The sequence below is a fragment of the Polyodon spathula genome, chromosome 8 (assembly GCF_017654505.1).
Source record: "Polyodon spathula isolate WHYD16114869_AA chromosome 8, ASM1765450v1, whole genome shotgun sequence".
Lineage (NCBI taxonomy): Eukaryota > Metazoa > Chordata > Actinopteri > Acipenseriformes > Polyodontidae > Polyodon > Polyodon spathula.
In genome coordinates, this window is record NC_054541.1 from 37,820,430 (window position 1) to 37,839,827 (window position 19,398).

Sequence of the window (19,398 nt, forward strand, 5' to 3'; positions counted from 1 at the left end):
GTAACAAATCACTACATTCGCACAATCATTGTTTTGAGAGTCAGCTTTCATTAGGAAGTGCCTCTAAATCCCTTGTTTAGAAAGATACAGGGTATTCATGCTTGTGAAGACGTAGCCACCTGCCGTGTGGGTGCGTGCATTCGGTGCTGGGTGACAGGCAGGAGGTCGAGACGGAGGTTGAAGCCGATAAACCCCCGCAGGTGAACAGGATTTATTTACATAGCAACACACTGAACAGCTCACGTGACACTATCAGCAATGCCAGTGCACGGCGCACATACAACACAGTGTACGAAACATTGGTAGGATCTATAATATCTGAAATCTAAAGATGAAGAGGTTGATCATGACAGATAAACATAGTGGATTTGTGACAGGCGTATACGCGATTACTGTATTTGACTTTCTGGAACACCCCACCAAAAAAAAAAAAAAAGAATAAATATAAAGGCAGTAGTGCCCAGCTCCTTTACTTTCTAAAACCTTTCACTTTAACTGACGAATTCAAATACTGATATCTTAGACTTCAGACATTAACTAGTGATCCACAGGCTTGCGCCCATCAGCATGACTTCTGGCTTGGCTGTGTGCGCGCATGTGTAAAAACACAAGGGTGCACTGTGCTGTAAGCAGGTTGCATTATAATTAAATTTCTGCTAATGACCTGTGGTTTTCATTGATGTTTTCACTTTCCTCCTCATTAGCACAAAGGACAGGTGGGAAAACTGATAAAAATGCAGCACCACCACGGATGGGAAAGCAGTACAGTGTCGTCATTTATACTTTCAAACATTTACTGAAAAAAAAAAGTTGATCCCCATGCATTTGCATTTTAAATGACTCCAATGTGAGCTTAATGAAGTTATCCAACATAACAGAAGTACAGAAGTAACAAACATAGCTTATTTGCTGTGCAAAAGGTGCATTACAGAAGCTATGTATTTACGCACTCCATAATGCCTGACTTTTCACTACACTGCAGTCTGTTTCATCAGCAGACATCCCTTCTGAGTTATTGTTTCACTCTCACAGCTTAGAAATATGTCAGCATACAACATAAGCCTCCAATGTTCTGGTCGAAGTTCCAGCTTTTTAAATCTGTGTCAAATGACGCAGTTAAAATACTGCAGTCTGGCTGCTATTTCTTTCTCAAAGAACGCTGAAATAACTGCTACAAAATCACTTTGCTAAACATATAGGTTACAGGGAACTGAAGTGCCATGATTTCAAAACAAGCTTTCAGACTGCATCAATTAAAAACCTCAAATTGAGTCTTTCAACAGAATACAATGAAACAGTTAGTGAAATAATTAACTACAATTAGTATTTTAAGGATATCAGTCTAAAACTTCACACTTTAAACCTAGCTAGCAGTAGGCCAAATACAGTACAGTATACAGCCATTGCTTTTCAGTTTGCTAGCTGCTATTTATGTTTAACAGCTATTTTCGTTCTATTCACAGCCATTATAGTTTAATATCCGACTGTCAGGCACATTGTGCTTCAATTAAGTGCTTCCAAAAAAAGAAGAAAAAAGAAGGGAGGATGAGCTTGCCACAAACAATACAGTTAAACCCACAGAGACAGCAAGTGGAATAAAGTCAAGTTATCCTCTTGTTTCTGACTGGATTCAATATAGGAAAAAAAAAAAAAAAAAAAAAAAAAAAAAAACACTTTGAAATCAGCATACAAAAGAAATATGTAAATCTAAACCATCTTATCTAAATTTTACTACTGGACAATTACAAAATCCCCAGACATTTTGGAAAGTTCTAAATAAATGTTCAAGGGGGCCAGAAACATGAATTTCCAAAAAATAAATGTATTATAAATGGTAGTGTGCAATAAGACAACATTGCAAACCCTTTTAAATCAACACTTTATTCTAACAGTTATTCTTTTGAACAACGATCCCTGAAAAGTACTTTACGACCTGTAGTTCCGACAGGTAATTTACACTGCAATAAGGAATTCTCTTAGGTTGTTTGCTCCCAATTAAATACAAATGCAACTAATGTCTATTAGTAATTAAGACATGCTTCTGTTCAAATACGGAATTGACATTCTTAAAATTCTTAAAAAAGTATATATAATAAATGCTTCTTTGGTGACTAACCAAATTTCAAACAAATAGATATGAGCAGATATTAAGCCTTTAAATCTGGCTCTGTTTGTCCAATTTCCTTATAGCCTGCAATGTCAAAATTCAAACATTATCACGTTATTTTGAGAAGGAAAAATAAAATTTTGGTACAGGAGTAGTCTGGTTCTAGACCCATGCATAACTGTTACTGCCATTGCCCCAGTGTACTAAATTATATATTCTCTGTAATATAGTAGAGAAGGTGTTTTTTTTTTTTTTTTTTTTTTGTTTTGTTTTTGTTTGTTTTTTTTACTGCAGCTATCTATTGATCTAAAAAAAGCTTTACAATTCTGCTGACCATAAAAACCATGATTATTAAACTGCATAATATTGGCTTAGATTTTTTTTTTTTTTTTTTTTTGAAAGTTTAAAGGATTAAAAATGACTGACAATATTTGACTCAAAGGGTAACTATTGATAGCACTAAAGTTAGACAATTTTGGTTTCAATATTAAGCGAAGCAGCCAGATGGCAGGAAAGCTTTTGTGTATCCTAAATTTTATGACAACTTGAAAGGTGATTGCACTCTATCCTCTGTTTTTAGGGAAATGACACATTCGGCTAAACATTATTTTCCCACAGTTTAAACGTCTAAGAAAATAGGCAAAAGGCTTATTCCATCTTTCTTCCTCCCATTTCAACTATAGTTGTATTGCCTTGTGAGTGAAACATCTTCAGATGTTTTGAAGTTGCATTAACTTAGAAAAGTGGTCCCCACATGATCAACTGATAGGTTGATAGGAGGCTTGTAATACCTGAATCAGTACAGAATAGAATTGTCTTTTCTGATAGGTTAAGAAAAGCTTGAAAGTTGTGATTCTCATGACAAATTTAGCTAGCAAGATGGGAAGAGACGAGGTGGGGGGGGGGGGGGGGCAAAAAAAAAAAAAAAAAAAAAAAACACACAGCAGCTAAAAAAACTATTGTATATAAGTGAAATCATATTTGTTCTATAGATCTACCAAATGAAGACAAAACTGGTGTTTTCCTGTATTGTTGCATTATATTTGTATGGCTTACACACATCTATTTGCATCTCTTAGGTACAGTATTCTTATTATTTATGGCCACACTTCCTGTAAATCTTTCCAATCTAATTTACTCATTCTATTTTATTATAAATAAATAATAATAATAATAATAATAATAATAATAATAATAAATGTTTAGCAAGAATTTGAATCATTGTTCCCATGTTGTACATTTTTTGGGGTAACTGCAGAAAATAATGATCAGACTTGTGAATTAATATTAGGCTACTGACAAGTCCAGACTAACATCCCAATTTTTCAGTGTTTTGTGTTGGGAGGGAGGTGGGGGATAAAAAAATAAAAAGGTAAAATTAATGACTCAAATGTGTCATTGTTAGCTAAACTAGTCATTGTATTCATTAATGTATTTTTGTAGGGAATGAAGTATGAATTTTATTATAATAGGGGTCTCTACAACATTTTGTTTTTGGGTTGTACAGTGCAAAAATTGTATTTATTGAATGTATTGTATATAGTTAATTATATACGTAATATTATACATACATTTTACTTTTAAATATGCATCTATGGTGTCCCTATATAAAGTTGAACAACGTGTATTGTTGAAATATTTACTGTTTTGCTTCTAAGGATGTTTTGTGAATTAAAAAAGACAAAAAAAACATTGTATATTATATTTTTTAAACACTATCCTCTCCTGAAGACATACCGTGTATAAAGGACTGTATACAAAAATTAATAAATTACCTATACTAATACATTTACCAATATTTACAGATTTTTCCAATAAAATAATAAAATGCATACCTCTACAACAAACCATTTCATAGCATGCAAAGTAGGAAACATTAACCTTTTGCTGTATCTTTTTTTTTTTTTTTAAGATATTCAAGGCTATATAAAAAACTTACTAAATCATGTGGAATGCTTGTTTTTTTTTTCCTGTAACTACATTGTTTTTTTAAATATAGGGTTGATGAACAGAACATGCTAAATCTAGGATTCGAAAACGATTGAGAGCAAACAGCCAATCAGCTTCTAGCGGGATTTTATTTTGCATAGATGCCTGCTGCAACGTTGAAGTGCTTAACTGTGAATTCAATTTTAAATCAATCCGCGCATACATACCGGCTTTTTCCCTTAATCTAATCTATAACTAATCTGGTAACATAAAAAGCTACTTAAACTATACTTTCTGACACTGGTCTAGAGACAAGCAAAATCATGTCTGCGACAGGACACTAATGAAGGCTGAATTCGCAGCTACTGGACAGCATATCAACAGGGAAGACACGACTGGTCCACACTTCTGTCATCAGCTGGATCCAAACAACACCCTCCCTCAAAACCAGAGTGTCAAACTCCCAACCCAGTTTCAGTTCTTTCCGCAACAGCCAATCCACTCCCTGCCTGCTTGAATGATGCCCCGCCTCCAACAAGTTTTGAGTCCGACTCAATACTACATGGACTATTCAACAATTGTATATGTCCAGATAAGAGAAAATAAAGAAAAAAATAATTTTCTAATAGCGATAGAGCCCTCTTGATGCGGTTCGGGACACAACTCCAGTTTTTTTTTTTTTTTTTTTAAATCAGACCAGGGTTGCAAATCTTGTAAATACTGACTATGCCCAGGATCATGTAACTTGGAAGGTTTACTTTTCTAGATTTTATAATTTTGTACAACTGTTTATGATTGTTAACTTTCTTTTTTTTTCTGTTCAGGTACATGTAAGCAAATCATGCTATATAACCAATAAATAAATATTTAACTTTTAATAAATACCTTTAGTATCAAACAGCTGTTTTTAAAATCATTTTGTTGCATATTGGGTTTCCAATTCATCAGCTGTTAAATGCTTTAATGCTGCTGTATATGATGTACTTGATGGATTGCCTGTTCAGTGCCATTTAAAAAAAAAAAAGGTTAGTCAGAATTGAATGCTTTACTATAAAAAATAGCATCTTTAGTATAACATCAGCATTACAAAACGACCTAGAATAAAGACACAGTATAAACTAATATTCATATTTATTACAAGTTAAAAATAAATGATATTGGGTTTAATTTGTTAATTCCACATTTGTTGGTGTGCAAAGATTGCACAACTTCTAATTCAAAGAGACATAGAAATGCAACTTGCTTTTGTGGTAAACTATTCAGGATAGTAAAGGGACATTTAAATGTATTCAGCATGCAGAAACTGTCAATTGTACACCGGTGGTAGTCTATATAAAAAGGATTTCAACATAACTGTGCAGGTATGTCCATCAATAGCACTGGCAGTACAATACGTTTAAAAATCACAGGTATTAATGTTGTTTCACTTATTGTTTTTGTTTTTTTTATTTTTAATTCCCACAGGCTAACTCCTATGGCTTCAACTCTTTGCTCAATTGTTTTCTTTAAAAGCTTTTTATTAAAAGGAAACCTGTAGGGGATTGTGTATAAGAGCTTACTGCTACATTCTATTAAACAACCTTGTGTGTGTGTGTGCGGGGGGATAAATAATAAAAGCTGTAAAAAGGGATCAATACACTGCACAAAAAACAACTTGTGTTTGTTTTTCACAAAATAATTAGTGTCTTGCATCCTGCTACAGTGTAACTGGGTTTTCTAATAAGGATTTTTTCCCTTAGTAAGTTTAAAAATTTAAATATGTAACTTTAACTACATTGCCAGAAACCCTCTTAAATCACGTATTTAGAAAGACTACTATTTCAACTAATAAATATACCTCCATTGAATGTAAACTGTATCCATATTTACCCACACATGCATGCACACCTAATATACGATACACAAAAATCACGCACCATATCTGAACCCATTTCTAGCAGGTTAATTTAATCTTTAGTAACACATTTAAATGTTTCTGAAGGATGAGAGCTCATTAGCAAAACATGTAATCCTTAGTTGACAAGCAAACCTTGGATACTATCAAGCGTCACACTATTCAATTGTGGGTCAAGCCTCAAAACCTACCCAATCAATGTAAGACATCTTTTGAGGAATGTGCTTTCACATACAACAGAAAACCGCTCCAAGTCATGCCAGCTGAGACCTACACTGCTGTAAGTAGAGAATTATTTCTGGTCATCAAAATCTCTGGCAGACAAAGTAAATGTAATGCTCCATAACAGGACTCATGCACACCCCTGAAGCAATTTAACCACTATTAAATACATATTTGTAGGAATTTGTGTAAGAAAAAAAAAAATAATTCAGGAAATAGTTGGACTAAATAAAGGCTGCCAATGCTCAAGGGCTAAATTCACAGCAGTTCTCTCTAGAAACAGACAAAGTGCCAATATTGCCCTTGAATATTGTGCAAATTTGTCTAAATCTCAATCTTGCTGAACTTGAATATAGGAGGGTAAGTTAGCCATTGTACGTTCTAAAGTACAAATCTTTAGCCAACAGAGATTCTCACGAAGAAAGACAGCTAAGGACCAAACTGTGTGTGTACATAAGCTGTATTAAGAGCAAAGGGTGAACTTGCAACTGCATTTATCCGGTGTGTGCGTCAGTATGAGGCCTAAGTAACCACAGGACAGAATTAATTTCCAATGTAACTAACAACCAATAATCATCTCGGCTGAAATTGCCATTTTGTGTAATCAGTCAAATGCTGCATGGGCAGCCTTAACAGGATACAGTTAAGTTCTAAAACAGCAACGTCACCAATTTTTTTTGTTTTGTTTTTTTTAATATATATATGTGTGCAAAGCCTGAAAAAAAATTCAAGTAACTGTTTCGGGTAGTCGAATCACTCCCTCTGTTCTTTCCTGTTCTGGTGGCAGGCAGACTTTCAGAACAAAAATTTACATGAGAAACCCCATTGACACTTACATATGAAAAGGACAGTACTATTAATAACGTAATACCAGCCAATAATAATGAGTTGTATTGAACTGTCCAATCAGAGAGATAGATGCAGTTACTGGGTGGAACAAAAGGATTAGCTGATTCACATTTGACTGTTTGACAAGTGATCTAAGAATGTACTCATTGGAGTGACAAAGTTAAAATACATATGTAGATTGTAACTTGTTTAAAATAAATTAAATTAGTCTTATTTATCCTCAATAAAAACACATTTTTAAATATGCCTATTTTCTGAAATCGTACTTCCTGTGTAATATTTATGAATGATATGAGCGAGTGAATAATGCTACTCAACTAGGCGGGTCAAACAAGCTGTCTGTACCCTGAAAACATAAAATGAAAGATCTTTGAGACTCATTTCGGACTTTGACAGGGCATTGTTGGGCACTCCTAGATCTGCCCGGTCAAAACCCAGAATGAAAGATCTTTGCAATTCATTTTGACATTTATTGGATGCAAAAATCAGATGTTTGTATTCGCTAGAAAATGACAATTACTTGTACTTATTTACTGATTCACCAGAAGTTGAGCATCAAAAATGGAGAACAAAAGAGAGCTCTGTGTGATAGGAGATTAATATAACATATATTTAAAAAAAAACACAGGATCAACACAGCAGCTCTTGAGCCTCTATTTAAATGTTTGATAGCAAAAAGTAAACCAGATTATGCGCTCACACATGCTTCCGTGTTGTGCAGCTTTAGAGCGAGGCAGAATCTCATTGGACAGAAAAAAAAAATTCCTCGCTTAAACCGTGCCCAACGTGCTGGAAATGTTGTGTAATGATTGTTCTATAGATGCTATATATTATACATTTTTTGTTGTGACTTATGTTGAATGTATTAAACAAGAACCAACACAGCAAGTTTTTTTCTCTTCATTTTACAATGCCATTTCCACATTTGTTTTATGAAGTGTTTATGTACCATTTATTTTGTCAACTTTATGTACCATTTATTTTGGGAATAAACAAAACTGTTTAACTTGAACTGCTAGTTGGCACCCTTTGTTTTAGTTAATTCACTGGGTTAAAAGTAAGGTCTGCACACCGTATTCTTTACTCCAGGGATATTTTTCTACTTTAACATCTTACATATTGCAACTTCTTGTTGTAACATAAAAGGCACACACAGGGACCACGACCCCCTGCCCCTGCTGCTATGCTGTCCATGCCTGAGTTCTGAGCAATACAATGGCTTTTATTACTTTATACACACACATACACACACACACGCATGCATGCATTATGTAGATTAATCTGTGCACAGTTCTAATAGAAGGTAACTGTTTTAGCTGCGGTCATGCACAGTAGTACTAAAAAAAAAAAAAATGCCCAATGGGAATTTGGTCTTTAAAATAATTTATTATTATTATTATTATAATAATAAATGTAACCTTTGAAGAGTTGTAGTAATTAAAGTCCAGGAATATGGACACGAGGAATGTGGGGTATGCAGAGAAGTTACTTCAATGTTTGCTCTGCAGCTCTTTTTTCACAAGTTAACTTACAATATCACAAACAGTAATGACAGAGTAAATGCCGGGAGGACTCAAACAATTCAACACATTTCTCACTGTTTAATTATGATTTAGGGAGGTGTGATAGGTAATTTCATGGTGTCAGTTTTCAGCAAATAATGGTTAATTCCCTAAAATCGACACTCACAGAAAGAAAGAAAATGTGGAAATAAACTATGGTCTGAATTGCATTTGCGCTACTAGCAAATACACAAGTCAATTGTTATTGATGTACTGTAGCATGATACCCTACAGAAGTGCACTCTAGCAATAAGCCACAAAATGAATGCTCACAGTAGAAAGTTAAAACAGCAAACAGGAAAAAATAAATGAATAAAATAAATACATATTCACCTTTCAAGGCTAAAACACACAATTTAGTACACAAAACGTTAGGTTACTTAACGTAACCCTGGTTCCCTGAAAGAGAAGAGAAGACCAACCAATACTTTTGAGATGTGTCTGCCTTTGGTAGATATTCACCGAGCATTTTATGTCAGAGCTGCCGATAGGCCCCTCCGTGGATTGACGTCCTCGGTCCCGCCTATCGAGGGAATATGTAGTCGCTCTGGAGACCACTTCCTCTTTTGCATCGAACCCACGAATGAGAGTCATGCAACCTTGCAAGGTGTGGTAGTCGTCTTCTCTTTCAGGGAACCAGGGTTACAGAAAGTAACCTAACGTTCTCTTTCAAGATGACCACCAATTAATACTTTTGGGAAAGTATAACAGAGCCGTCGCAAGGGAGTGTGAGCCAGGCTCAGCTTGTCTGTGCCCTCTAAAGAAGCAGCAAAGTCTTAAATAATTAAACAATGGAATAAGTAACAAGAGATCAGATTTAAAGCTCAGTATACAACCATTCTTCAGTTCAGCTACTGGGTTTCAAGTCGATAGTGTATTTACTAGACCAAGGACCTTCCGAATTTCTGTATTTTTAAAATCGGTTAAACATTTTCTAGCGTTTAGCATCCCCTGGGAGCTGCCAATGACAATGTTACATTTAGTAGTCTTTAAATCCTATACAGTCTATACGCAACACAGGATTGCAAATACAAAAATACATTGTTCACAATATTCATATTATGCACAGAAATAATCCCCACCCAATTAGTCCCCAATATTACCAGAGTAAAGATTAGTTGACACTAAATTTAAGTTAAAGCATACAATTGGAATGAATTGTAGGACATTGCCTTTAAGGATTAATATATGAAAACACCATCAATGCGACGCATTGCAACAACAAATTCAATGAATATATGAATAGCCATTAGGTGATTTAACACTTGTACAGCTGTGCATACAGCACATTCCAAGAACAGCTGGCACAAGGATAAGAAAAGGAGAACAGTTGGTATGCAGTATTTGACAGAAATGTAGGGAATCATGTTCTGGCAATTAACATACTAAAGTTGATAACTACAGCTTCTAGCCAAGATCCATCCCAATGAAAGTTTAGTCTACACTATATGGCCAAATACTGAACTCTCTGCTCAGTTTATATGTAATATTGAAACAGACATTGAGGTTTGCCACTTGTTCTTGCTATTTATAAAACTACATAAATGTAGGACAATTGTATGAACTATCACTTCTAAAGCTTTTCATCATTTCTGTGAATGTCATAACCTTAAGAGTTACCATCAAAGGTGATTTAAAACTGCTACAACAGAAAACAGGGTTATTTCCTTTATTAAATAAATTGAAAGGATATTAGTTATCACAGTAAATCGGGATATTACTACTACTCCTCCTCGATTTGTATTGAAACACATAATGGGAGAAAACAAAAGAAATAAACTGAATACTTTTAAACTGCAGGAAATTCACCTGAATAAAACACGAAGCAATTTAAAAAGGTAAATTCCAACACATTTTAGTTTTAGAATTTGGTTTAATGTTTGTTTACAGCAACTGCATTTATCCCAAAGCTCTTGGTGCTTCTGCATACCTCAAGGCTAACAAGTTCTTTACCTGAAATAAAATCTGGCTTCTTCATTACAATGCATGACACCAAGGACAAAATGCTTTCAAAATAGTGGAAACCATAATGCTGTTAGAAGTCAGTATTTTAAAACTGACTTTTTAGTAACAATTAAAACTATTCAGTGCAGTCAAAGATGCCCAAATTTCAAATATAATATTGCTGCAGCTTTAAAACAGAAGCCTTTGTGTCAATGGAATACAAGTACCCTTTTCTGTCAAATACTCTTCCCTGCCACCTCATACTTTGTCACTTTTACCCATATTGTTTTCTATTGCCATTAAATCTAGTCAGTTAATCCTTTTTACAATCACAAAAAGAGCAAATTCAATACAGACCTTACCATTTGGAGGGGTTAAAATTACAAGTAGTTCAGGTGAAACAATTATTATTATTACAGTACACAAGCTTCCTGGGTTTTAAAACACTGCAGGATAAAGGACAGACCATTGCTTTTAAATCCCTTTAGTGCCCATGCCTTTCACATAGCACTCTTCCTTCGTGGGCATCATAGTGTACCGTATAATAAATACAGCAGACAGTGCTATTGGGCATAATGAATCGCTTTACAACTATATACTGTGCACATCCAAGACTAACAGCTCCAATCACATTCTCCTAGAATTTAAAATGACCATAGGGTACATCATGAAAACCAGGGGGATTTTAAATTGCATTTGTTGATTTAAAACTTACTGCAGCCAATTATTTTTTAAGATAGGAAATACTGCTGGTCAAGTTAAATTAAATGGATAGGATATTGTGCAGATCATGCTGTTTCTGTATGCAGTACCATCAGGGAAACAAATCTGTACTACAAATACAACAGTACAGCCACCAGCACTCTGGAAAATAAACAAGCAGTCACAATAACTTGTATACAGCTATGTACATATTGTACGTATACATTCCTCTATTATACATTAGCGGACCAAGTTCTGTGGGGAGGAACAACGTCAAGTGGGAGCCACTGGTGGACCCCTGGAAGGTGCTGATGTCACCACTGCACATCAAATTGGGCCTTATGAAACAATTGGTCAGAGCTCTAGATAAGGAGTCGGCAGCCTTCAAGTACCTTCAAAACTTCTTCCCTAAGCTGTCTGAGGCAAAGGTCAAAGCCGGTGTCTTCGTCGGACCACAGAGAGAAGATCCTGGAGTGCAATGAATTCCCCAAGAAGCTCATTAGTAAGGAGAAAGTGGCTTGGAACAGCTTTGTCACAGTGGTTCGGGGCTTCCTGAGCAATCACAAGGCCGAAAACTATGTGGAGTTGGTTGAGACTCTGGTGAAGAACTATGGCTCAAAGTCCATATCCTTGATGCTCATCTTCAACAACAAGAGGATAGCGAGTTGTGTGCAGCAGAACAGACTTGATGCTACATTAAATCAAATTAAATCCAACGGTGAATCAAATGCTTTGTAGTTGGTTTCAGGCTGACAAAGCTGTAATACATATAGGGCTATTTATTATTCGTAAGAAAATGGTATTAACCAGGCAAATTATTGTTGAAATGCAGAATCGATGCGAGGTTAGTTACAAAACTGCCTCTGCTCCGTCTCTATTTGGCAGCTCACTTGATCAAATCCTTGAACGTAAACAATTTCAATGAAAAGCACTTTTTTTAAAACCAAGACTACAGCAGCAAACGACAATAATCTCCCTAACTTCCAAGCAGTTGTGGGCTCTCTAAACGTTAAGTAGGAATTCCCTTTTGTAATTTTTGTTTATCTTGCTGTTTGTTTATTTTGATCTGCATTGGTTGCGGTTGTATTAGATTACATTTTGAAGCTGGAATTTATTACTGTGCCGTCTTGTTTATTAACAAATTCAAGTTTGACTGCATTTTGTAACTGAACATTTGACATATTTTTGTTTTTGATAACGCGAACAGTTGATGTTGGGCTGCATTTTTAAGAAGTGTATGCTTAAAATAAGAATTTAACGAACGTTGGACCATATAGGTCGAAGTTACAATACGTAAGGTTTGACAGCAAGTGGCTATAAAAGTTAATGTCGCATTATACATCTTTACTAGTGAAGTGTTTTTACTAGTACATATGCAAAGTGTTATTTTTGTGTGACTTACAAAACAATGTATATATTGCTGGCAAGCACACAATATAATACTACATTATTTTTTTGTATTTATTTTCTGAAATGCAACAAGTAAACAACATCTGTTAATTGTTTAACATTTACAATTATAAATATAGGCACTATGTCTTGTTCTAGTAGTTTACCTGCACTATATTTATTATCGTTATCGACCAATATGGGTAGATGGCCAATACAGATAGACGATGGTTAAGAAAATCTTATCAATGCACCCCTAATATACACCTATATGGATACTCAATAAAATTGCAGTAAGCCAAGTTTCACTCCAAGTTTAATAATACAGAAAAAAAAAAGTGTTGAATCGTAACCAAAAGGTACTTGGTATTGTGGTATTGTGTTTCATTTGGTCCTTCCAGTGTAATACCGCATCCACGGGTTGTTTTTGGACATCAAATTAGCTCAATGGTCTCTCTATTGTTCTTCCCACCAATATGGCACCCAACTGTTTGACCTTGTTCAAAGTCAGACAGCAATCAAAAGCCCTAATTATATATTGTGACCACACCATGGTGCAATGCTTGGTATGGACAGCTGGTGAAAAGCATTAGTTATGGATTTTTTTTTTTTTTTAAATGTATTTATTTTAAAACAGGATACAAAAAGACACTGTTATATAATGTGTTAAACCAGTCTTCAATGGACAATTTATATTGGTTATTTTACTATTCTTACAGTATTTAACTGCTCCTCTTAAAAGTACAACTGATTAAGCCTTTCAGACTTGTCACATCTCAAATGCACATCAAAAGGCTGGAAGGAAAACAATGAACCAAAAAGCAAAACAGCTAAATCAATTTGGCACCCAAGCAAGCACAAGAACAAAACAAATTGTCTAAAATATACTTCAGACAAGCACAGTATTCATTTCAATAGTGTGCCTGAATTGTTAGTTGAAAACACTTGTCACATCAACTGCCAAAAGTGGCACTATAAAAATGGGTAAGTGATAAAACCCATTTTAAAGAGATCTTCAGAATAAATCTAAGAATCATGCACAACGAAACAATGCTCATTCTTTCAAAAGAAAACATCCTGTCAGACTCAATTTCAAATCTTGTTAATCAATCATCAACAAAGACATCTTGTTCAGAACTAGGTTCAGACAGTAGCATGCTCATCACCCAAAGTGACGGCCCTAAAGCAATGCAATTGTACTTTTATTCAGAAGCTTGGATACAACCTCCCTTTAAAAACAATAAATATCAAATATTTGTTATTTGAATACAATACTTAAATTGCTTCAGATTCAATTTTACTAACTTTCATTAGTGTGATTATTTTCTCTTCCCCTCTCTACTCCAGGTTTAATCTATTTTAAAAGTCTTGTAATTCCACTGCACCAGAATGATTTTTTCCACTCTGGAAAAATAAATCAACCAGCACCACCACCAGTAGCAACCTTTCAAATCTGCTGGTGGAGCCAGAGTTGAAAGATCAGTATTGCATTTATTAAATTGGGTGAATTTCTAAAACTCAATATTGCAGGCTCCATGTCTAAAGCCACTTATTCCAAGTGCAGCATATTTTAATTAAATAATGACATACACGTCACAGTTTCTCTGAAATTTGTCATTCTAATGCCCAAGACATGGTACAGAATATAAAAAAAAAAAAAAACCACACACTCATCCCCCACGCACCATAAAGTATACAACAGAAACATCACCATCTGACAGCAGTCAGCAATCTACTCCAGCCAACTACCCTCTTCTGTTTAAACTCACCGATAGAAACAGGACAAGCCAAAGGTGATTTAAACATATTAAAAAAGTTTTTGCTCAAAAAGAGCCAATTTCCCAATACTGCGGAACGTCAAGGGAAAGTGGAGGTACTTGCAGGCTTTTCATGCCATGGCAACTACACTGACATTGTAGTGCCGCAGCTTTCTTAAAACATGTAACCACAGTTGTCTGTGAAGCAATGAGTCTGACGCGAATAAAAATCGTTTAACTGTTTACTTGAAAAATAAAAAGCAATACAAAGAAATAGAATTTATACGGTCAAAAACTGTGTTGCTCCATATAACCCTTCTTGCCTACTGATCTTAGCAGTGATGTCATGACCACACATCACGTAGACCAAACCAATGGAGCATCCAATAGGGGTATCTATACAAATGTCCAAACTTACACAAATATTCTCTCAAGTTCTAACATGAATACAAATATCCATATAAACAATAATATTAAATTTAGAAAATATCCCCCTATTCAAATGTGTTTGTGATGCAATTTACTACATAGTTAATTATAACAATCTAAATTTTCATTCTATTTAAACCTTCAGGCACTATGGTATTGAGTACATTTATTTGCCTTTGTTCTTCTACAGCTCTGGCCAAAAGTTTTGCAGTACCTAGGAGTGAGACCACATTTTAAAAAGTAAATAAAAAACATATATATATATATATATATATATATATATATATATATATATATATATATATATATATATATAATATGAACATAATTTAGATATTTTATTTAACATATTGTAAATCAAAAAAGAATGACACAAAAATAAAAATTCAAACCTATGGAATTGAATACTACCTTTCACACAAGCGTAATCGCTGAGAAAAAATCAACTTAAACAGGTTCGGTTTCTGGAAGAGAAACTATGCAATTTCCAGAGTCCTTCAACATTTGGAGGCAATGTGGATCGGGTGCAGGCTACTGCATTGTTATAGCTTCGAAGAAGAAAACAGAAGTAGAAGGATGTGGGTTCACATCTATAAAGTACCACTGATTTGCATATACTTGATACACGCAGCAGACAAAAAAAGAAATATAGCCTACCGGTATTTAAAATACAGCAAAAGCAGGAGGTAGAACAATTTTATCTAATTTCATTAAACCACAATACTTCACACTGCAGTTTATGTTGTTTGAGCTGCAGTGTTACTGAAAGCGGACGCACTTTCTTTAATTCAAACAAGAACGGAACAGTAACTCGCTAGGCCTGATGAAACCGAAAGGCAGTTACAGTACAGTATTTGTACCATGAAAGCGAGTGGAGGGATTTTCTGTTCAACCCATTGGTAATTCTGCTGATAGAAAACACTATATATAACAGTAGGTGTTTTGCTTCAACTTCTCTTATTTTCTGTTTGCATTGCATATCGAGATATGTATTGTGCTGCTTATACAGAACAAGCACTGCTAGAATCAGATGTTCCAATTGACATTTGAAGAAGAGAAAGAGCAAATTGGCTTGCATAAAAAAACACAGCGAAAAAATACTGCAGGATGTTTAGCCCTTTAAACACAGGTGAACTTCTCACATTTAAAATGTAGAGTCTCATGTACACAATTACAGTGCCTAGAGTTTACCAATGTGTAATTTGCATATAAATTTAAACTGCAGAGAAATGTAATAAAAAGGTCTATAATCTTTACAATGCAAGCAATATCTCATCCAGCCCATTAGATATAAAAGTTGCATTTCAACTAGTAACTTTCTTCACCCCCAATAAACTCCTTGATTGAAATTCAAAAGACAAAATGCAAATGGAAATCAATTTGGAATAATAAACAAAAAATAACGGCAGCAGATAACTCCTTAATTCACATGCTGTTCAGTTATTTCCTATTAAAGTATAATCCAATGTCTAATAATCTACAGTGCTGTAGTTTAATTTGACTAGCGAGAAGTTACTTCTAATGGAATGAGACCGTTTGCAATACAGGGATGGGGCAACTATCTGAAAACCCTCATTTAATAAACTGCTCGATTCTACTAATTTGTTAATTTAATGGGCACTAAAACAATGGATTTTCTTCTAAAACTAGATATTACAATGCTAGCTGTGCACTACAAACCTATACATTGAACAATTTAACATGTTCTTCAACAATTTAGCACGATACTATTAGGAATATTTGGAACAACTGTATAGAAGCAAAATTCACAGAAAAAGCGCCAATTTAAAAATGTGTCAAACTAAAATGTAAAATGGCTTACCCTCAGGTTTGGAAAATATTGATCACAAATTAAGCAAACAAACATAACAGCTCATAGAATGGTAAAATTCCAAAAGGCATATGAAAAAGCGGTACATACTTCAAAACACAGCAAGGACAAAATGACCAGCAAGAGATTGATGGTTTTAAAAAAAAAAAAAAAAAAAAAAAAAAAAACAACAAATTTTTCTTTTCTTACACAATAAAAGGAGGCTGTGTGGTCAAGTGGTTAAAGAAACAGGCTTGTAACCAGGAGGTCCCCAGTTCAAATCCCTGATTAGCCACTGACTCACCTTGTGACCCTGAGAAAGTCACTTTACCTTGTGCTCCGTCTTTCAGGCAAGACGTTGTTGTAAGTTACTCTGCAACTGATGCATTGTTCACACACCCTAGTCTTGTGTCTTGTAAAGCGCTTTGTGATGGTGGTCCACTATGAAAGGCGCTATATAAAAATAAAGATGACTTATTATTATAATTATAACATACAAGGGTATCACAACATGAAATCACAACTTACCAGCTAACAAAAACGTGATCAAACAGGTCTCCTTTGGCATGTAAAGTTTTAGACGGGAGCCACTGAACACATATTCAACCACTGCTTCAGACCGTCCAGCACGCTGCAAGAATGGAAGGAACTGTTTGGCTTTCTGAGTGTCCTTTAAAAACAAACAAAAAACAAAAACAATTTAGCTTGTCACCAGTACATCAGAACACTAAACTGAATTGTCACGCAAGTGAGAGAGTGGTTTAGTGCATATTTACATATAACTCAATTTTGTGGCCATAACTACAGAGATTTACTATTTGAAATTGACAATGGTACTAAACTATGCAATGTATATAGTTACATTTTGAAGAATGCAAAAAAGAAGGGGGGGCTTAAAAAATGACAATTGATGAAATCAAGATGTGTCACCTCAACCTTATCTGCAGTCATATGGACTGTCCCAAAGGGAGTCTGCTGTTCAGTCATACTGAAAGGCTCCCAGTCAGATAGCAGAGGGAAAACAGGTTGCATGTTAGTTGTCTGTTTTACCTTTATTTAGCGTTGCTTTGTTTGTACATTGTGCTGCAGTGCTAGGCTAAAATCACAATAAATACAAATATAGGGTACATTTAATTACAGTGAACATTTTGACTGGAAAAGTGTTGGTTACGGATTTTGCCTTAATTCTTTAAAATCACATTATAAATGCTGCACTGCAAATTTTAGTGTAATATTTACGAACTATTTTGAGTGAATCGTTTGTATAGATATATATATATATATATATATATATATATATATATATATATATAATATATAATATATAAATCATCAAGTGAAATACATCCTTGGTTGGCAGCATTAAATTAGAGCAACTAAAATCAATCATGCACACTCAAAATACAAACTGAAAAGAAAGGCAATAAAATGTATGCCACCCCAATAAAAATTATGAAAAGACTATAGAAAAAACAATATCCAGCTCTCCTTTCAGACTAAACCAAGTGTTTAAGAATCTAAAGCATCAGATGTTACATGCATTTTGCAGTATACTTTACACCAATGTTCATTTTAGAATAATTTGCATTTCAGACATTGGTCCAAATATCTGTTCTTGAACCACACTGAAACACAAAAACTTAATACTTTATATTTAACTTATGTCATGGCATCTTCTACTCTAAATTTAAAATAAAACTAGCTTAATGCAGTACACACCAAACAGAAAAGAAAAGAAATGTACAATCAGTTCTCCCCCCTTGTGTTAAATTTGACCCTGGACAAGGGCATCATTCACAACCCCCTTGGGTGAAGGACATGAGTATTCATTGTTTACATGGACAATGGAGTTTGAGCAAACATGATTAGCATGGGAGCAAGTGTCAACACACAGATCAGCAACCAAGGACATATAGATTTTCAGCTACAGAGAGGGATGAGAGTGTGAGCATCACCACAACACACTTAATCCATACATAATCACATTCTGTAGAACCTGTCAAAAGGCCTTTTCATCAGTCCTATCACCAAGCAATTAGAGTCACCACACAACTGGGGTAAACAAACATGCTACACAGGACACAGATGATTAATAGCAATACAACGTCAGAACCCTGGTTCTCTGAAATAGAAATGTTATCCATTACCAATTGGAATATACCTTTGAGTTGCTCGAATTACGAGTCATGTGTCAAAGCTGTTTGTATGAGCCCTCTCTGCATATGGCACAAAGACCCCACCCCCCGAGGGAATAAGGACCCACACGAAGGAGGAATCTGGCCCAAATGTTCTATTGAATGTTCTACTGGAGTAATATAGCAACCCTGAATGTGCTAAACAAGCAATAATGCCATTGGAGAAACCGAGCTAGCTTAGCTGCAGCCGGTCAGGAGGCCAGTCACACAGCTGCAGGCAAACTGGGTATGGATGCCACAGGGGCCCCTGTGCCTGGCTGAGCAGGTTGCGACATGCATGCAGCTCCCAAGCCTGGCTACCAGGAGCACCTGAGCCTGTTCTTGTCAGGCACAGCAGTAGAATATCCAGCAGTGCAAAGACAAAGCACAGCCATGGGCCAGGCATCTATGCACAGCCCTCCAGCAAGGAGAGTGGGCAATGAGTGGATTCCTGGGTCACAAACAGGTCTACTTTTGTGGAGATCCACTTGGTGATTTATATAGGACACCACTCCCTTTTGACTGTGCAAACTAGCACCTGTCGTTTGTAGGCCCCTGGAGAAATTCTGCAGGGCCAGCTGAACTGCTATCGTTCTAAAAGACTGATGTGGATATCCTCCCATGGAAGTG

General features: G+C 35.2%; 1 protein-coding gene across 1 annotated transcript in view; it reads right to left on the bottom strand.

Annotated features, from left to right (window-relative positions):
* LOC121319906 (staphylococcal nuclease domain-containing protein 1-like) overlaps window positions 1-19,398 on the bottom strand; it is a 203,609-nt gene that overhangs the window by 133,270 nt on the left and 50,941 nt on the right. Inside the window, exon 15 of the mRNA XM_041257852.1 lies at window positions 17,123-17,264. Within this exon, the coding sequence (XP_041113786.1) occupies window positions 17,123-17,264 (142 nt within the window). The remainder of the gene's footprint in view (window positions 1-17,122; window positions 17,265-19,398) is intronic.